The 21938-nt window shown below is 46.2% G+C and overlaps 1 protein-coding gene across 1 annotated transcript in view; it reads left to right on the top strand.

The window, feature by feature from the left end:
* LOC143989347 (speedy protein A-like) overlaps positions 1-21938 on the top strand; it is a 41001-nt gene continuing 19063 nt past the window's right edge. The window contains exons 1-3 of the mRNA XM_077489446.1: positions 1-212; positions 6566-6624; positions 16017-16102. Coding sequence (XP_077345572.1) covers positions 8-212; positions 6566-6624; positions 16017-16102 — 350 coding nt within the window. The 5' untranslated portion in view covers positions 1-7. The remainder of the gene's footprint in view (positions 213-6565; positions 6625-16016; positions 16103-21938) is intronic.

The raw sequence follows: 21938 nt of genomic DNA, 5'->3' as shown, positions 1-21938 counted from the left end.
TCCGGACATGAGATACGTCCCGCCGTCCCGCAGTCAGACGCCCGCCACGGTCACAGTGTACGTCCGATCTGCATCCAGACCCCCCCAGCAGAACAAGCTCCTGATGAAGCGCTATAAAGAGGAAACGCACAACAGCACTGCTGTGAAACGCCCCCGAGGACTGTGCCTGGTCATACAGCGCCAGGAGATGAGCGCCTTCTTCCAACTCTTCCGTAAGTCTCTCCGTATTCTCTCTCCTCCATTACTTCAAAAAAATCTTTTCTCATTTTTTTTGCAGAGGAGTTATTTATAGTGACGGGTAACCAGGAAAGCTTTGGGTGTCGCTCCAGGTCTCCATCCCCCAACTCCGGTGAGGGGGGGGGAGGGGCTCATCCCGGCTTTATGTACACAACCAAGGCAAAGGAAACCCAAAGCGCTGCCCTCCAAGAAAAGCAGCTTCAGCCCAACTCCGTGCAGGGCACAGCTCCCGACGCGTTGCGTCCTTTCCACAGGGCTTAGTTATCCATTTAAAGACCCCCCCTCAGGATTGTGGAAATGAGAGCGGGTACCAATAAAAATCAGAAAAAAAATGGCATGGGGGTCCCCCCCTTACCCCCCTCCAGGCCTTTTTTTGGCACTTTTTTTTGACAGTTGCGGCTTCGTCACCTATAACGTGTCCCAGATGAGTGCATGAAAAGAGGGGCAGATCCTAGGCGATCCGATTGAAAGTGGGAGTGGGTACCTGTCAAAACTAGGTACACGCCCCCCCCCCCCTCCAAAAAAAAAAAATGATATGCCAAACGTGGCAGGGGAGGAGTATTTAAAGCGTAACTTCCCCTTTTTGGGTGGAGCTCCGCTTTATCAACCGATAACTCATCAGCTGTCAGCGGGTTTCCCCGCTTATAGCTGAATGTAAACAAAAGAATTGGCAGCAATTAAAAATTTTAGGAACAAAAAACAGCATGGGGGGCCCCCCCAATCCATACCAGGCCCTTCGATCCCCCCCCCTCCCCCCAATATCTATACCAGAACCTTATCTGAGGCATGTATCCTGGCAGGCCAGGAAAGGGGGGTGGGGACAAGCGAGCGCCCCCTCCGGAACCATACCGGGCCACAACAATGGAGGGGGGGGGGGTTTCAGGGTAGGGGGGACCCTACGCTATTTTTTCAGATTTTTCCTTGGTACCCGCTCTCATTTCCACAATCCTCACTAGGAGATAATGGCGTTCCTTGCCCTTTCCTGCATCCTCCTGGAGAACGCTACATTGTCCCAGAAGGCTGCAGGAGCAATCCCAACATTACTCATGAGCTCATGCACGCCGGTGGGGGCCGGCTGTATCCAAGATGGCGGGGCAAGGGACCCGCTGTGGGTAGCGGCGGCAGGAAGAGGCGCTGGATCCCCAGGCAGAGATAAGTATCTGAAGTCAGCAGCTGCAGTACTGCATATCCACTTGCCGCCCTCAATACATATATATATATATATACACGTTACAGCTTGTAAATGGTCTATCGGGTTATGGATAAAGCTGGCAGCTTCATCGTCCTACTCGCTGGTCGCCCCCCGCTCCCCGGTGGTCCTCGGGCTTACCGTTTCACTGGTGTGCCCTGGTAGATGATCTAGGGTTGCCACCTTTTCTCAAGTAAAGCCCGAACACTTTAGCGGAGCGTGCCAATTTTTTTTTTATAGTATAAACTTTATATATATACTTGCCATTAAATAACATTTCTAATTATATGAAGTTAATAAACAAGAGTTCCCCTTTACATCTGAACTCGCAGAGTGTCACTCTAAGGGGGTCTCTGCAGACTCTGATATAAGGGAGAACTCTGGGGCCTCTAACATAAGGGATGCTCTGAGAAACCCTGATTTAAGGGGAACACTGAAGAACTCTGATGTACGGAGAGGACTCTAATGTAAGGGGGAACACTGCTGGCTTCTGGAGTAAAGGGGAACTGTGATGTAAGGGGTGCTCTGAGAACCCTGATTTACCCTTAAGTGTAACTCACTCAGAGGCAGAGAGAGAAGGGGGGGAGACTTCAGTGACAGACAGGAGGGATGGTGAGCTCACTCACCCCTTGGCAGTCAGCACCTCTCATCCAGATGCGTCAAGGCTGCTGATTGTAATTTCCGGCCCCAACTTTCCTTTCTGAGGCACAGCACCAGGGAATGGAGTGTGGGCCAGACACAGAGGGTAGGGTTGGAGGATGAGGTGCTGATTGAGCCCTCTCTCCTCTGTGTGTGTGTTTGGGGGTGAATTGTTAGTGTTGGCTTTGGGCGAGTGTGAAAGAGTGTAACAGACACTCTCAGCCTAGACAACTGAAGCCAGCAACCCTGCTGGGAAGCCATAGTCCAGTAAAATAATGTGTCCGGGTTTCAGGCAGTCTGAAACCCGGACGCATGATTCCAAACCCGAACTGTCCAGGTGAATCCTGGACAGGTGCAACCCTAAGATGATCTGACATTTCACATGGCTGCCATAGAGATTAATGAGGACCACAATTTCTGTCTCTGAGCTCTTCAGGCACTTCCTTTGACCTCATGATTCTCATTTGCTCTGACATGCACTGTGAGCTGGAAGGTCTTATATAGACAGGTGTGCGGCTTTCCTGATCAAGTCCAATCAGTATAATCAACACACAGCTGGGCTCACATGAAGGTGTAGAACCATCTCAGGGTGATCGGAAGAAAATGGACATCGCCTGAGATTATATATATGAGTGTCACAGCAAAGGGTCTGAATACTGAGGACCGGGTGATATTTCTGGTTTTCTTTTTAAGAAATCTGCAAAAATTTCACCAATTCTGTGTTTTTCTGTCACTATGTGGTGCTGTGTGTACATTAATGAGGAAAAAAATGAACTTAACCACCTCACGGCCGCAGAGCAGGCGCGTTCGTCCGGGTGGTCGTCCCTGGACGTCCTGATGTTTACTTCCGCAATGCGCGCCGCGCGGGCACGCATCGCGGAAGTTCTGTGTTCGCCGTGTCCCCCGGAGGACAGGCAAACACAGATCGCTGTAAACGGCCAATCACAGCGGCCGTTACAGCGTGATCGGCGTGTCCAATGGGAGATGATCTCATATGTAAACATATGAGATCATCTCTCAGCGCCGCTCTCCTCCTCGCACAGACAGCGTGAGAGGGGAGAGATGAACGGCTGCAGCGGCAGCCGTTCTGCCTGTATAAAAAAAAAAAAAGTAAAAAATAAATAAATAAAAAGTGCCATCCTCCCCCAGCAGTGCCATCCGCCCCAGCAGTGCCATCCGCCCCCAGCAGTGCCATCTGCCCCAGTGCCATCCGCCCAGTGCCATCTGCCCCAGTGCCATCCACCCCAGTGCCATCCACCCCAGTGCTACCTGCCCCCAGTGCCATCCACCCCAGTGCCATCCACCCCAGTGCCATCCACCCCAGTGCTACCTGCCCCCAGTGCTACGCCCCAGTGCCACCTGTTGTCAGTGCCACCTGTCGTCAGTGCCACCTGTCGTCAGTGCCATCTGTCATCAGTGCCACGTGTCATCAGTGCCACGTGTCATCAGTGCTACATAGTGCCATCTGTCATCAGTGCCACGTATAGTGCCATTTGTCATCAGTGCCACCTGTCAGTGTCACGTGCCATCTGTTGTCAGTGTCACGTGTCATCAATGCCACTTATCAGTGCCATCTGTCATCAGTGTCACGTCATCGTGTGCCATGTATTAGTGCCATCTGTCATCGGTGGCACGTATTATGCCATCTGTCTTTCAGTGCCACGTATTAGTGCCACGTGTCATCAGTGCCACGTATAAGTGCCACGTGTCATCAGTGCCACGTATAAGTGCCACGTGTCATCAGTGCCACGTATAAGTGCCACGTGTCATCAGTGCCACGTATAAGTGCCATCTGTCATCAGGTTGCCACATATTAGTGCCATCTGTCATCAGTGCCACCTGTCATCAGTGCCACGTATAAGTGTCATCATTGCCACGTATCAGTGCCATCTGTCATCAGTGTCACGTGTCATTGTCCTGGTGCTTCAAAGTGTAATAAATAGTCAACAAGTTAGATGTGTAATTTATGCTCCTAGAACACGTGATGGCGCTCCCTGCATGTTGGGCCTCTCTATGTGGCCAGGCTGTGAAAAAGTCACACACATGTGGTATTGTAATACTCTAGAGGAGTAGCAGAATATTTTTGGGGGTGTCATTGTGGTTATAACACATGCCACGTGAGAGAAATAACCTATTACAATGACATTTTGTGGAGAAAAAATAATGAAAATCTTAATTTTGCAAAGAATTGTGGGAAAAAAATGACAGCATCAAAAAGCTCACCATGCCTCTTACTAAATACCTTGGAATGTCTACTTTCCAAAAAGGGGTCATTTGGGGGGTATTTGTACTTTCCTGACTTGTTTGGGTCACAAGAAATGAGATCGGCCACCAGTACATCAGGTGTGATCAATTTTGTGCGATTCGCACCACAGCTTGTAGACTCTCTAACTTTCACAAAGACCAAATAATATCCACTAATTGGGTTATTTTTTACCAAAGATATGTAGCAGTATAAATTGTGGCCAAAATTTATGAAGAAAAATTAATAATTTGCATAATTCTGTTACAGAAACAAAGAAATATGCATTTTTTTTTTCAAAATTTTCGGTCTTTTTTCATTTATAGCGCAAAAAATAAAAACCTCAGGGGGTGATCAAATACCACCAAAAGAAAGCTCTATTTGTGGGAAAAAAAGGACAAAAAATTCATTTGGGTACAGTGTTGCATGACTGAGTAATTGTCATTCAAAGTGTGAGAGCACCGAAAGCTGAAAATTGGTCTGGGCAGGAAGGGGGTTTAAGTGCCCAGTAAGCAAGTGGTTAAGAAATCTGCAAAAATGTCCACAATTCTGTGTTTTTCTGTCACTATGGGGGGCTGTGTGTACATTAATGAGGAAAAAAAATGAACTTAAATGATTTTAGCAAATGGCTGCAATATAACAAAGAGTGAAACATGTAATGAGGTCTGAATACTTTCCACCCCCCCCCCCTCCCCCACTGTGTGTGTATATATATAAATATGTTTGGGGGTTCTAAGTAATTTTTCTAGCAAAAAATATAAATAACAAAAAGTGCCAGAAAAGGGCGGGTGTCGAGGTGGATACACTGTAGCACTTGACTTTTTTAAAAAAATAAAGTGAAGTTCCTCTTTAGGCCCAGAGAGGAAATTTGTTGTTGTGGAGGTTTAGGGTCAGGTGGGCAGATAAGTGGATGGGGGAATCCTCCCCGCTGCACTATTGTATTGTGATGGCGGGGAGACTTCCCCACTGTCAGGACACACGGATCAGCGCTGCGGGATATAGTCTACAGTGCTGATCGGGAGAGGAAAATCGGACAGATTGGCAATCACACTGCCCATACATGAATTGAATATTCAGCCCAAGTCCCTACTTAAAGAGGAGTTATGCCCCCAGCCCCCTACTAAAAAATGAAAAGTCAGCAGCTACAAATTCTGTAGCTGCTGACTTTTAATATTAGGGCACTTACTTTTTCCGTGATGTCCGCACCCCAGCCGATCGGCTCTCAGGTGCTGCCGCCGCCATTTATGGTAAGGGAAATCATCAGTGAAGCTTTCTGATGCCCCATTCACATGATTCAGAAATTCCGTCAGAGAAAACGGAATTGCGCTCAAGCTTGTCTTGCGTACACACGGTTCACAGAAAAATTCTCGGAACTTTCGACCGCCAAGAACGCGGTGACGTACAACACTACCACCAGCCGAGGAAATCAAGTTGCTTCCGAAATGCTTCAGAGCATGCGCCGAATTGTTTCTGAGCGTGCGTGATTTTTTTTTTGCTCGTCCGAATTGCATACAGACAAATGCATTTTCGGATAAGAAACCTTTTCCGACCGAAAAATAGAGAACCCGCTCTCAATCTTTTGCTGGCTGGAATTCTGCCAGCAAAAGTCCCGATGATACACCCGGTTGGAATTTCTGACCAAAAGCTCTCATCCAACGTTTGCTGGCAGAATTTCTCATAGTGTGTATGGGGCATAAGTGGCCCGGCAGCGGAGGAGGAGGGGCAAACTTCCGAGGGACGGCGCCACGGTGCACTCTCCCAGAAGTGGGGAAAGGGTACCTGACAAAAACAGGTACCCGCTCCCCCCTCTCCCCCCTGAAAGGTGCCAAATGTGGTTCCTGGGGGGGGGGGGGGGGGGAGATAAGCGGAGATTCCACTTTTGGGTAGAACTCCACTTTAACCAGTCAAATTTCTATCCATTTATGGCCAACTTAATTCTTCTGTCTCTAGGCCAGGAGACCCTCATGGCAGCTTCTGGGGCCCAACTACCTGCATCTCTGTCTAGGGGACACAGAGAGACGGGACCCGCAGCCTACTATGGGGCTCTACTGTGCCCACACAGCCAGGAGATGGAAGGACTATCGGCGAGGGGTGTTACCAAACTCCAGGGGCCGTGGCTACCGGATCACTGAGGAGAGGGGGATGGGGCCCGTTAGGTCAGCTTCAAGAGGTAAAACGTATAAGGAGGCTTGTTCTTCAATTTTCACTTTAATGTGTATTTTATTTTATGTGTCCAAATATTTGTACTTCCATTACAGATGATGACTTAATTCAAGATTTCCTGTGGATGGACTGCTGCTGTATAATAGCGGACAAGGTAACCTATATATATACACACAGTACATCACCTATAGCACCACGTGAAATAGTTTTATCATGTCTAGAATGTACTTCAGATTACATGGGCTGTACTCCTTTGTCTATGAAGTCACCCTCTAGCACAGCGGTCCCCAAACTTTATGGCTCCAGGGACCAGTTTCATGGTAGCCAATTGGGGGGGGGGGGCAGGGTCGACGGGCTGGGGGAGGGTGGTGGACGGGTTGAGGGATGGGATACTCACAAAGTCTGTCCTCAGCCCCCTTCACACCACAACCCCCCCCTTTACAGCACAGTCCCCCATTTATATATCAGTGTCCACATTACCCCTTTAAATCACAGTTCCCCCTTTAAAGCAGTCCCACAGTGTCCTCAGTTCCCCTTCACATCACAGCCCCCTTTACAGTGCAGTCCCCTTTACATTAATGTAACGTGGACTGCTCAGTAAAGGAGGCACTGTAATGTAAAGGGGGGGCTGTGATGTAAAGGGGACTGCACTGTAATGTAAAGGGGACTGCGCTGTAAAGGGGGCACTGTAATGTAAAGGGGGCTGTGATGTAAAGGGGACTGCGCTGGAAAGGGGGCACTGTAATGTAAAGGGGGGCTGTCATGTAAAGGGGCACTGTAACAGAGACCCTTTAAGTGCCCCCTTTACAGGGCAATCCCCTTTACATGACAGCCCCCCTTTACATTACAGTGCCCCCCTTTACAGTGCAGTCCCCTTTACATCACAGCCCCCCTTTACATTACAGCACCCCCCTTTACAGTGCATTCCCCTTTACATCACAGCCCCCTTTACATTGCTGTGCCCCCCTTTACAGTGCAGTCCCCTTTACATCACAGCCCTCCCTTTACATTACAGTGCCCCCTTTACAGTGCAGTCCCCTTTACATCACAGCCCCCCTTTACATTACAGTGCCCCCTTTACAGTGCAGTCCCCTTTACATCACAGCCCCCCTTTACATTACAGTGCCCCTTTACAGTGCAATCCCCTTTACATCACAGCCCCCCTTTACATTACAGTGCTCCCTTTACAGTGCAGTCCCCTTTACATCACAGCCCCCCTTTACATTACAGTGCCCCTTTACAGTGCAATCCTCTTTACATCACATCCCCCCTTTACATTACAGTGCCCCCTTTATTGTGCAGTCCCCTTTATATTACAGCGCCCCCTTTACAGTGCAGTCCCCTTTACATCACAGCCCCCCTTTACATTACAGTGCCCCTTTACAGTGCAATCCTCTTTACATCACATCCCCCCTTTACATTACAGTGCCCCCTTTATTGTGCAGTCCCCTTTACATTACAGCGCCCCCTTTACAGTGCAGTCCCCTTTACATCACAGCACCCCCTTTACATTACAGCTTCCCCTTCACAGTGCAGTCCCCTTTATATCACAGCCCCCCCCCTTTACAGTGCAGTCCCCTTTACATTACAGTGCCCCTGCAGTCTGCACCCTCTCCTCCTTTCCTCTCTATTAGGGCAGAGGCTGGTAACAGTCCGTGTGCCCTCTCCCGGCTCCTCCGCCCACCCGCTCGGCCGACCATGCCATCCTATCACCAGGGCAGGGAGTGGGAAGAGCTCTCTCCATTCCTAACTGCAGCTCCTCCCGCCCCCCTGCCCTGCTGATAGGATGACATTGTCGGGCTGGCGGAGGAGCCGGAAGAGGGTAAACAGGCATGCCCTGATGCTGCGGTAGCCCTGTGCAGACCTCCGTTACCGCTCATCTTCTGCTGTGTGGCCTGCACAGCAACAGGCCATGGACCGCCACCGGTCCGCAGCCCCAGGAATTGGGGACCCCCTGCTCTAGCACATAAGCTGGTCCATTAGTGTGCAAGGGGGAAAAACGCCAGAAGCATTTTCTAAGCTACAGAATCTTTGTATTACTAGTCAACATAAGATAAAGCCAACGCGTTTCTGGGATTCATCAGGACATGGCGAATGGAGAAGAAAGGAAACACGTAATAGACTGGAGCCCCCCAGAATCATTTCATACATAACAATTCAGTATATGTTTCCTTTCTTCAGCATTTCTTATGTTCTGTTCTGCTAATTCCCCAACATGGATTGGATTTAAATGTATGTAACTCTTATTCCTTTTTCATTCATTGAAATGAATTGTATTATTTTTGTTGGACTCTATATCACACTTCTGGGGACTCTCATGCATACTGGTTGTTGCGATGAAACGCGTTGATCTGTGTCTGTTACTCCCTGGGAGAGCCGCCTAAACCGGAAGTCATTTCTTATTCCAGATCTCATACCTCACACTTCTCCCCCCACCCGCCGATCTGTGGCATTCCGCATCACTAAAGGCCTATGTATAAAAAAACTGGAGACAAAAAAATAAAAGATTATAAAAATAATTGGAACTGAACCCAAAAAAGTTAGTAAAAAAAAAAAAGATGCTCTGCAGCAGACAGCTTGCCCGGAGGATGGTATAATCCAGGGGGTGTCCAAACGTTTGACCTTCCTGGGCCACACAGGAAAGAAGAGGACCGGTCTTGGGCCGCACACACGGTATCTCACAAAAGTAAGTACACCCCTCAGTGACATTTGTGTAAATCTTTTCTTCTCTCTTTTCATGTGACAACACTGAAGAAATGACACTTGTCTACAATGTAAAGTAGTGAGTGTACAGCTTGTATAACGGTGTAAATTTCCTGTCCCCTCGAAATCACTCAACACACAGCCATTAATGTCTAAACCGCTGGCAACAAAAGTCAGTACACCCCTAATGCCGCGTACACACGAATAAACTGTCTTTTCCGACGGAGTTCCGACCGAATGGACTACACACGATCAGACCAAGTCCGTTCGTATCGAACGCAGTGACGTACAATAGGACTAGAAAAAGGAAGTTCGATAGCCAATAGCTGCCCTTGCGTCGTATTTTGGTCCGTCGGATCAGCACACAGACGAACGATTTTCCCCGATAGGATTTGATTCCGTCGGAAAGATTTAAAACATGTTCTATTTCTAGGTCCGTCAGACTTTTTGAAAAAAAAATAAAAGTCTGCTGAAGCCCCACACACGCGATCGGAATATCCGATGAAATGATTCCGTCTGACCTTTTCTGCTGGAAAGTCCAGTCGTGTGTATGCGGCATAAGTGAAAATGTCCAAATTGGGGCCCAATCAGCCATTTTCCCTCCCCCGGTGTCATGTGACTCGCTAGTGTTACAAGGTCTCAGGTGTGAATGGGGAGCAGGTGTGTTAAATTTGGTGTTATCACATTGGAGGAGGAGAGAAAATAGGGTGTTTGATTGCGTAGAATTAATCCTTCTTGAAACTTAGACAGAGAGTAGAAAGTGTTTTTCTAGTATGAGCAGAGGTGGGCTATTTTCATTCTATCTAAAGTGACACTGAAGGTGGATATCCCTTGGGCTGGGAGTTTCTTTTTCCTGGGGTATTCAACTCGTTTTAGGTTAAAAAAAAAAATGGAAAGCGCATATCTGGGGGAACGGCGGGGTTGGAAACATATTTGGTTCAGATAAGCCATGGTTGATATGTACAATGTTACTATTCTTAAAGTGGTTGTAAACCCTTACAAACCACTTTGACCTACAGGTAAGCCTAGATTAAGGCCTAGATTAAGGCTTACCTGTAGGTCCAAGAAATATCTCTTAAACCTACACGGTTTAGGAGATGTTTACAAAAAGACAGGCACTGTTGTCTACGGCGCATGCGCCGTAGACATCGGCGCACAGGCGCACTGAGCAGGCCGCAGATCACTGCGATATGATGCTCCTGTCGGCTCCCGTGCGCATGCGCGGGAGTGACGTCATCGCGGCTCTGGCAAATCACAGCGCCAGAGCAGCGAGACCCGGAAGTCACTCCGGGATACATGGCAGCGGCGAAGATGAAGACGGAGGACCGCTTCGGGTGCTTCGTTCTCAGGTAAGTTATTCATAATGAGCTAGTATGCTATGCATACTAGCTCATTATGCCTTTGCCTTGTAGGTTGCATTTTTTTTTTTTAAATAGCCTTTACTTCCTCTTTAACCACTTCAATACCGGGGCCTATTCTGGCACTTCTCTACTCCATGTAAAAATCATCATTTTTTTGCTAGAAAATTACTCAGAACCCCCAAACATTATATATATGTTTTTTTTTAGCAGACACCCCTAGGGAATAAAATGGCGGTCATTGCAACTTTTTATCTCACACGGTATTTGTGCAATCATTTTTCAAACGCCTTTTTTTTTTGGAAAACAAAAACGGTTTCACGAATCAAAAAAATTACAAAACAGTAAAGTTAGCCTAATTTTTTTATATAATGTGAAAGATGATGTTACGCGGAATAAATAGATGCCTAACATGTCACGCTTTTAAAATTGCGCACAATCATGGAATGGCGCCAAACTTCGGTACTTAAAAATCTCCATAGGCGACGCTTGAAATTTTTTCACAGGTTACCAGTTTAGAGTTACAGAGGAGGTCTAGCGCTATAATTGTTGCACGTGCTCTAACGCATGCGGCGATACCTCACATGTGTGGTTTGAGCGGCGTTTACATATGTGGGTGGGACTTACATGGGCGTTTGCTTCTGAGTGCGAGCTACCGGGGACAGGGGCGTTTTAATTTTAATTTAATTTAATTTTTTTACTTAATTTTTTTTTATTTTTACACTTTTTTTTTCATTTTCTTTTTTTTTTTGATCACTTTTATTTATATTACAAGGAATGTAAACATCCCTTGTAATAGGAATCTATGTGACAGGTCCTCTTTATGGAGAGATATGGGGTCAGTAAGACCTCCCACATCTCTCCTCCAGGCTGGAAAGCATGAGATCAGGAAAAAAAATAAAATCACCGATCTCATACTGATAGCCGCGATCGCGGCTTTGTTTACTTCCGGGTACTCTGATGGTCATACATATGACTGGCGACCATCTGGTCACCCGAAATCTCTATGCTCGTCATCCGGCGGCGGGTGATTCTTTCTCCGGGCCCCTGATGGCACGGGAAGAGCCCGGAGAAGCACCGGATGGTGGCGGGGGGGGGGGGGAACGTTGCCTCCCGTTGCCTATAAGAACGATCAAGCGGCGGAACCTCCGCAATGATTGTTCTTATCGTGCACAGAATCGCCGGCCGGAAAGATTGATATCTGAATGATGCCTGGAGCTATAGGCATCATTCAGATATCCCCCCACAAACTTTTTTTAGTTACATAGTTACATAGTTAGTAAGGTTGAATAAAGACACCAGTCCATCCAGTTCAACCTGAGTGAGTGTCTATTGTCCCTATCCCTGTACATTGCACACTCACATCGGTCCCTACCCTCAAGGATCCAACAATCCAAGGTCCCCATTCATATACTAGGGCCAATTTGGGACAGAAGCCAATTAACCTACCTGCATGTCTTTGGAGTGTGGGAGGAAACCGGAGTACCCGGAGGAAACCCACGCAGGCACAGGGAGAACATGCAAACTCCAGGCAGGTAGTGTCGTGGTTGGGATTCAAACCAGCGACCCTTTTTACTGCTAAGTGAGAGTGCTAACCACTACACCACTGTGCCGCCCTGTCCTGCCCAAACTAGAGGACATCATTTTACTATGTCCGGGTATTGAAGTGGTTAATGCATCTTGTTGTGTTTTTTTTTTTCTCCATTGTTGTGGATGTAACCCATGTCGGGTGTATTGTCTGTAAAATACTTAAGTGTGCAATAAAAATATAAAAAAAAAAAAGTTCAAAGTGTAATTTCTTCAGTGTTGTCACATAAAAAGATAGAAGAAAAGATTTACAAAAAAATGTGACCGAGGGGTGTACTTACTTTTGTGAGATACTGTAAAATACACTAACACAGGGGGGAGCTGATGAGCAGAAAAAGTCTCCCTCTTCTGCTTTTTTTTTTCATTATAAAAGTAAAAGAGGGCGACATATGACGAGTGCGATATCCGATATCTGACACTGTGTTTGATAAACAAACGCATCGATATCGGCTTGGATGGATGGAGGATGGATTCTCGATCAATTCTCAGGCTGCTCTTCAGTTATTTTGGTTCTAATTTTGCCTTCCTGTGATTCATCCATGAAAATAGTCGCTGACATATATATCGGTGCTGCCGGTGTTCTGACAAAATCTGTCCCCCCCCCAATCGGATAGTGTCCGCCCCGTACTGCGCAGGCGCAGCGCTTGCGCAGTACGGAGGAGAAGGAGACTCCGAAAAGTCTCAGAAGAGGAACGGCGCCTGCGCACTGAGTCCAGGTGCAAGCCGCCCCATCCAAGTGGACACACGGTAGCACATAGTAAGAGGGCCCCTCGTGGGCTCGCTTCGCTCGTCACACTACGCTCGTCACGCTTCGGTCGTCACGCTTCGGTCGTCACGCTTCGGTCGTCACGCTTCGCTCACGGCCTCGCTTTGCTCGGCTATCTTTTATTCTAACTCTATCTCCACTTGGATGGCGGAGACTGAACCTGCACTCAGTGCGCAGGCGCCGCTCATCTTCGGAGACCTTCGGCGTCTCCTTGTCCTCCGTACTGCGCAAGCGCACTACAGGGCGGGCACTATCCGACGGGGGACGGAATTCGACACAACGCCGGAAACTGATGACACAAATAAGGCTCGACGATGTGAAGAGTGGGAGAAGATAAAACGTATAAAAGTCGACAAAAAGATACCCTGTCACATTTTGCTTTGGCCACATGTGTTTGCTAAGTGTAAAGGCATTTTTAACAACCAACCCCCCCAAAAAAAAATTTTTTTTTTAAACATTTTTAGTAAATGTAAACGTAAAAATGTAAGTTTGCAATTTTGTGTCGGGCCACATTTGTAGCTGTCTTGGGCCACAGGTTGGACGCCCCTTTGTATAATTTACAACCAGCTTTAAAATCTCTCTAATGCAGCCAAAACATTGAGGATAAGATACATTGCATATCTGTTCTTAGGGTAAGGCCTTATGTAATGTATGTTATCCTCGATGTTTTGGCTGCATTAGTCAGTATTCTTTCTTCAGGATTTCTTATCATCTACTGACCTGCCCCTCCCCCTTTTCTCTATAAACATAGGGGGGGGGCACTGATCACTGCCCGCTCCCAGCACAGAGACCGAGCTGTCAGTCTGTACGGATGACAGGGAGTCAGCTGATCATGTGACCTCTATGGCCCCATTCACACCTCGGCGTTTTGTAGCTTATATCAGTTATTCTCTATGGAGATGGTTCACATCTCCGCTACAAGTCACCTGAAGGGCAATGCGTTATTGAAGTGATTTTTGTTCCATGAAAATGCATGGAAACGCTTGATTTGGGTGTTTTAGCACGTTATTGAGTGTTTTAAAAAAATAAAAAAATAATAATAATAGATTCAAAAACCATAACCCTAAATATTAACCCAAAATCCTAATGTTGACCCCTAACCCTAAAATTAACCCCTAATCCTACCCTAATATTTACCCCTAACCCTAATATTAACCCCTAATCCTACCCTAATATTTACCCCTAATCCTTAACCCTAACCCTAATATTTACCCCTAATCCTAACACTAATAGTAACCCCTAATCCTAACCCTATTATTTACCCCCAACCCTAATAGTAACCCTTAATCCTAACACTAATAGTAACACCTACTCCAAACACTAATATTAACCCCTAATCCTAACCCTATTATTTACCTCTAACCCTAATAGTAACCCCCTAATCCTAACCCTAATATTTACCCCTAATCTTAACCCCTAATCCTAATAGTAACCCCTTAATCCTTACCCCTAACCCTAATATTAACCCTAATATTTACCCCTAATCTTAACTCTAATATTAACCCCTAACCCTAAAATTGACCTAATGTTAACCCTAATCCTAACCTTTAATATTGACCCATAACCCTAATAATAACCCCTAATCCAAACCCTAATATTAAACCCTAATAGTAACTTCTAATCCTAACCCCTAACCCTAATATTAACCCCTAACCATAATATTAACCCCTAATCCTAACACCTAATTTTTACCCCTAATCCTAATATTAACCCCCAACCCTATTATTAACCCCTAATCCTAACCCATAATATTAAATCCTAATAGTAAACCCTAATCCTTACCCCTAACCCTAATATTAACCCCCAACCATATTATTAACCCCTAACCCTATTATTTACCCCTAACCCTAATAGTAACCCCTAATCCTAACCCTAATATTTACCCCTAACTTTAATAGTAACCCCTAATCCTAACACTAATAGTAACCCCTAATCCTAGCCCTAATATTTACCTCTAACTTTAATAGTAACCCCTAATCCTAACACTAATAGTAACCCCTAATCCTAACCCTATTAATTACCCCTAACCCTAATAGTAACCCTTAATCCTAACCCTAACAGTAACCCCTAATCCTAACCCTAATATTTACCCCTAACCCTAATAGTAACCCCTAATACTAACCCTAATATTTACCCCTAAACCTAATAGTAACCCCTAATCCTAACCCTAATATTTACCCCTAATCTTAACCCCTAATCCTAATAGTAACCCCTTAATCCTTACCCCTAACCCTAATCTTAACCCTAATATTAACCCCTAACCCTAAAATTGACCTAATGTTAACCCTAATCCTAACCTTTAATATATCCATAACCCTAATAATAACCCCTAATCCAAACCCTAATATTAAACCCTAATACTCACCCCTAATCCTAACACCTAATTTTTACCCCTAATCATAGTATTAATCCCCAACCATATTATTAACCCCTAATCCTAACCCCTAATATTAACCCATAACCCTAATCCTAACCCCTAATATTGACCCCTAACCTAACAAAATAAATACATCAAATTAAGTAAATAAATAAAATAAGCCCTAACCATAACCCTTAACCCCTTAAAAAAAAAAAAAAAGATTAAAAAATGAATTAATAAATAAATAATAATAAATAAAAGCAGATGAAAAAGCTGAAAACATAGCAACAAATGATGAAACATGATATTTTTCTCGGTTGGCTAATTTAAAAAAAAAAAAAAAATGCTAACGCTCAAACATGCTGTACAAAAACGCTCAAAAAACGGATATACAAATGCCCAAAAAAGCGCAGGTGTGAATGCAGCCTATGACAAATAATCACAGTGGTCACATGATCTGCTGATCCCTCCCCCCAAGGCATAGGAGGCCAGGGCTGGATAGGACGGGGCTAAATTGATGTGCAGACACACACACACACACACACACACACACACAATGGTAATTTGGGTGTGATATTCGGATACTGTACTATGTATCATTATGTATCCTTTATAGGGGCACTGAGACTAATATGGATGGTGCAAATGACTGTCATTATAGGTTGCCGGGTAGAATAGAAGGCTAGAGAGCTGCTGAAGTGTCTTTCATGTGTGCAGATTATACTAATACTATACTATACTAATGACGGCGTGTTTTCTCTATTTGTGTGCAGTACCTCTTGGCAATGACATTTGTTTATTTTAAGAGAGCCGGATTCAGTATAAATGAGTACACCAGAGCTCATTTCTTTATAGCTTTGTAAGTACCATTTACATTCATGTAATGGGTGTGGCTTATTATTTTGTTCAATCATTTTTTATTACGATAGACAATGTATATAAGTAATGAAGACATCACATTGTTTCATATTCTGTACATATTCACTTTGGATAGTAAAACTTTTTTTTTTTCTGCCAGTAAACCCCTTATACAGCCCACTTCCTGTTTCCTGTCTGGTTACTAGTCTAGGCTTATGACATCATCATGACAGCTCTCTCTCTCTCTCTCTCTCTCTCTCTCTCTCTCTCTCTCTCTCTCTCTCTTACTCTGGTGAGAGTTTACCAGGAAGGGAAGGGAGGATGAGTCATAAGAGGGCCAATGAGAGCTGCAGAGCTGGAGCCGTGGCTCTGTGTAAACCCAGGAAGTGAACAGGCAGCGGCTTCAGCTGCCCACAGTTAAAATGGCTGCAGCCAGACTCAGTGTAGGGAGATTTTTGCAGCATCTTTGGCAAGTACAGAAGAATCACAGCATATATCAGGGATATGCAATTAGCAGACCTCCAGCTGTTGCAGAACTACAAGTCTCATGAGGCATAGCAAGACTCTGACAGCTGCAAGCATGAAACACTGAGGCAGAGGCATGATGGGACTTGTAGTTTTTCAACAGCTGGAGGTCCACTAATTGCATATCTCCGGTATATATAAAATAATATGCAAAGTGGATGGAGGGAAGCTTCAGAATGGCAAATTATGTGAGCAGACTGCAGTTCCTCTTTAAAGCGGAGTTCCCATTATAAAAACACAAAAAAATAAAAGTCAGCAGCTGCAAATACTGCAGCTGCTGACTTTTAATAATCGGACACTTACCTGTCCCGGGGTCCAGCCATTGTGGGGGATGGAAGCCCCGTTCGTCCCTCTCCCTCCGCTCGGGAGCGCCGGCTAACTGTGGGAGCCTAGCTGTGGCTGCACAGCCGGGCACCCACTGCGCTTGCGCGATCGGCGCCATGACTGGCCGCGCAATCATCTGGGACCTGTCACAAGTCCCAGATGATTGCCTAGAGGGAGGGGGCGGAGCTGATCTCCCTTCCTGCACTGAGGGGAAGTGACATCAGGAGTGCAGGTGCTGAAGAAGGCAGATTTCAAGGGACCCCCTAGCAACAGGCATAAAAAGGTAAAAAAAAAAAAAAAATTGCAAATGTTTTTTTTCCACTTTAAGCCCCGTTGTATAATCCAAAGGATCTCAACCATCAAGTCTGTCTGGGATCGGGCGGTGACACCAAATATTGATTGGATTTGGATTTCCCTTCCTTTACTTTCCATTTTGTTCATTGAAAATCAATAAAATAAAAATTAACTCTTCGATTTGTGAAAGCATTCTTACTTTACAGCATTTCTTCACACCTGCCTAAAAATTCTACAGAGTCCTGTATGAAATGCATGATCCTGCGTCCAATGAAAAACCAGAAAAAACCTCCGCGCTCACCAACTTATGTGACAATATCTAGCAAATAGAAGTTGCAGCCAGCGACTGTCGTGTCTTCCCACACCACAAATCACACGCAAAAACTATCAGATATTTTTATGGTATTTATTTGATATTTAATGTACACAGTGCCTTGAAAAAGTATTCATACCCCTTGACATTCCCCACATTTTGTTACAACCAGAACCATAAATGTATTTTATTGGGATTTTATGTGATGGACCAACACAAAGTGTCACATAATTGTGAAGTGGAAGGAAAATTATAAATGATACAAATAAATCTGTGAAAAGTGTGGGGGAGGGGCATTTGTATGGCGCCCCCCGGAGTCAATACTTTGTAGAACCCCCTTTCTCTACAAGTCTTTTTGGGGGTGTCTCTACCAGCTTTGCCCATCTAGAGAGGACATTTCTGCCCATTCTTCTTCTTTGTAAAATATCTCAAGCTCTGTCTGATTGGATGGAGAGCGTCTGTGATCAGCAATTTTCAAGTCTGGCCACAGATTCTCAATGGGATTTAGGTCTGGACTGTGACTGGGCCATTCTAACACATGAATATGCTTTGATGTAAACCATTCCATTGTAGCTCTGGCTGGATGTTTCGGGTCGTTGTCCTGCTGGAAGGGGAACCTCCGCCCCGGTCTCAAGTCTTTTCCCGACTCTAACATGTTTTCTTCTAAGATTGTCCTGTATTTGTCTCCATCCATCTTCCCATCAACTCTGACCAGCTTCCCTGTCCCTGCTGAAGAAAACCATCCCCACCACATGATGCTGCCACCACCATGTCTCACGGTGGGGATGGTGTGTTTGGGGGATGGGCGGTGTTAGTTTCCCCCACACATAGCGTTTTACTTTTAGGCCATAAAGTAGAATTTTGGTCTCCTCTGACCAGATCACCTTCTTCCACATGTTTGCTGCCCCCTCCCCCACATGGCTTCTCACAAACTACAAACAGGACTTCTTATGACTTTCTTTCTCCAATGTCTTTCTTCTTGTCACTCTTCCATAAAGGGCAGATTTGTGGAGAGACGACTAATAGTTGTCCTGTGGACAGATTCTCCCCCCTGAGCTGTGGATCTCTGCAGCTCCTCCAGAGTCACCATGGACCTCTTGGCTCTTCTCTGATGAATGCTCTCCTTGCCCGGCCCGGTCAGTTTAGGTGGACGGTCATGCCTTGGTAGGTTTGCGGTTGTGCCCATACTCTTTCCATTTTCCGATGATGGATTGAACAGAGCTCCGTGAGATGATCAAAGCTTGAGAGATTTCTTTATAACCCAACCCTGCTTTATACTTCTCCACAACTTCATCCCTGACCTGTCTGCTGTGTTCCTTGGCCTTCATGATGCTGTTTGTTCACGAAGGTTCTCTAACAAACCTATGAGGGCTTCACAGAACAGCTGTATTTATACTGAGATTATATGACACACAGGTGGACTCTATTTACTAATTAGGTGACTTCTGAAGGCAATTGGTTCCACTAGATTTTAGTTAGAGGTATCGGAGTAAAGGGGGCGCCATACAAATGCCCCTCCCCCACACTTTTCACATATTTATTTTTATCATTTTCCTTCCACTTCACAATTATGTGACACTTTGTGTTGGTCCATCACATAAAATCCTAATAAAATACATTTATGTTTTTGGTTGTAACAAAATGTGGGAAATGTCAAGGGGTATGAATACTTTTTCAAGGAGCTGTAACATGGGCTACTTTCACACTGGGGCGCTCAGCGCGCTGGCCCTCGGGGCTTTCACATTGGAGTGCACTGAGCGGCTCTTTCAGGGCGCTTTGCTGGCGCTATTTTTAGCACTTTAGCGCCTGCAAAGCGCCTCGATGTGAAAGGGGCCTAAAGGAAGAACTTTTTTTCTTTAGTTTTGGATGGAGTGGAGAGGGATTAGAACCCCTGTCAGTTTTTATTGCCGGCTGAGAGAGGGCTGCTGCACACAGAAGGTTTTTTATTTACGTGTTTATTGTACATGAACACAACAAATTTAGTTTAACCCCTTGCTTACTGGGCACTTAAACCCCCCCCCCCCCCCCCCCTCCTGTTCAGACCAATTTTCAGCTTTCAGCGCTGTCGCACTTTGAATGACAATTGCGCGGTCACGCTACACTGTACACAAATTAAATTCTTTTGGAGGTATTTGATCACCTGGGCGATTTTTATTTTTTGTTAAAAAAAAATGTAAAAAGACTGAATCAAAAAAAAAAATGTACTTTTTATTTTGTTATAAAATTTTAAAACGGGTAATTTTTGTCTGATGAGGCGGCACTGATAGGTGGCAGTGATGGGCACTGATGGGTGGCAGTGATGGGCACTGATGGGTGGCAGTGATGGGCACTGATAAGTGGCAGTGATGGGCACTGATGGGTGGCAGTGATGGGCACTGATGGGTGGCAGTGATGGGCACTGATAGGTGGCAGTGATGGGCACTGATGGGTGGCAGTGATGGGCACTGATGGGTAGCAGTGATGGGCACTGATAGGTGGCAGTGATGGGCACTGATGGGTGGCAGTGATGGGCACTGATGGGTGGCAGTGATGGGCACTGATAGGTAGCAGTGATGGGCACTGATAGGTAGCAGTGATGGGCACTGATAGGTGGCAGTGATGGGTACTGATGGGTAGCAGTGATGGGCACTGATGGGTGGCAGTGATGGGCACTGATAGGTGGCAGTGATGGGCACTGATGGGTAGCAGTGATGGGCACTGATAGGTGGCAGTGATGGGCACTGATGGGTGGCAGTGATGGGCACTGATGGGTGGCAGTGATGGGCACTGATAGGTAGCAGTGATGGGCACTGATAGGTGGCAGTGATGGGCACTGATGGGTAGCAGTGATGGGCACTGATGGGTGGCAGTGATGGGCACTGATAGGTAGCAGTGATGGGTACTGATAGGTAGCAGTGATGGGCACTGATGGGTGGCAGTGATGGGCACTGATCGGTTACACTGATAGGCAGCACTTTCAGGTGGCACTGATTGGCACCACTGGTGGGCATTGATAGGTGGAACTTGTGGGCACTGTCAGATGGCATAAATGAGGCATAATTGCCTCTTCCTTTTCGGGACCGATGTCCCTTTAAGATGAGCCGGTGAACGGCTTTTTTTTTTCTCCTCCGATGTCAGCGTGAGGAGAAAAAAAAAAACGATCACCGAGCTTTTGTTTTGATCGTGTGATCAGCTGTCATTGGCTGACAGCTGATCACATGGTAAGGGGCCGGGATCGGCCCCTTACTCGGATCGCTGACCACCCGAGTCTCAGTGAATCGGTGATCAGAGCCTGCAGGGAGCGTGCACGGGGGTGGGCGTCATATGACGGCCTCCCGGGAATCCAGATCCGCGCTGTGCCCGTCATTTGGCCATAGCGCGGATGTCAAGTGGTTAATTATACAGTTTTCGTCTGAAAAAAATCAGAAAAGCAAGATTAACGAATGAATAAATTACAATACAACGCAACACATTACATCACTTCCCAAGCTGCATTCTGTCGTACAAGAATTTTCGTAAGTTGAGTGTCCTCTTCACTTTCGATATGCAACAAAAAAACGGACGATCGTTCCTCCGATATTCTCATCATGTGTAGCAGGCTTAAAGCCTGACCCTATGTCTGCTACTGAGGTCGGTCACCTCTGCCTTCACACGAGTGAGCTCTTAAAATGATATTAAAGACACGTTTTTTTTTTTTATGTTTTTTTTTTAAAATAACAGACATGTTATAGACATGTTATACTTACCGGCTCAGTATTGGTTTTGCACAGAGCAGCCCCGATCCTCCTCTTCTCGGGCACCCCCCGTCGGCACTCCTGGCCCCTGCTGAGTTGCCCCCAGAGCAAACAGCTTACTATGGGGGCTTGCTCCTGAGTGTCTAGTCACACACAGAGCCGTGGCTCAACCCCGCCCCCTCTCTCCTCTCATTGGCCGATAGATCCCGCTGCTGTCTTAGTTAATGAGGAGGAAGAGTCCCGGAGAGTCGAAGCTGTCGTTGCACATCGCTGGATCGCGATGGAGCTCGGGTAAGGGTTTGGGGTGGGTGGGTGCTGTACAGAGAGGGTGTTTTACCTTCATGCATAGAATACATGAAGGTAAAAGAACCTTACAGCCTCTTTAAAGAGGAAGTAAACCCTGATGGGTTTACTTCCTCTTTGATTCCCTGTAAAGGTAAAGCATAATGGACTACTGTGCATCGCATCGCATCACATAGTAGTCCATTATGTGTCGCTTACCTGACACAGGAGCCAGCGAAGTCACCGCTGTCCCCTGTAGTTCTGAGCGTCCATCTTCTTGGTGGGTCTCCGTGGGTCTCGCTGCTCCGGCGCTGTGATTCGCCGGAGCAGCGATGACGTCACTCCCGCGCATGCGCACGGGAGCGGACACTCGCGGCATATCGCCA

Source organism: Lithobates pipiens, unplaced genomic scaffold, assembly GCF_037356315.1.
Source record: "Lithobates pipiens isolate NorthernLeopardFrog02 unplaced genomic scaffold, aLitPip1_a1.2 Scaffold_18, whole genome shotgun sequence".
Taxonomy (NCBI): domain Eukaryota; kingdom Metazoa; phylum Chordata; class Amphibia; order Anura; family Ranidae; genus Lithobates; species Lithobates pipiens.
Note: the sequence above shows the minus strand (reverse complement) of the source record. Positions and strands in the feature narration are given on the sequence as shown.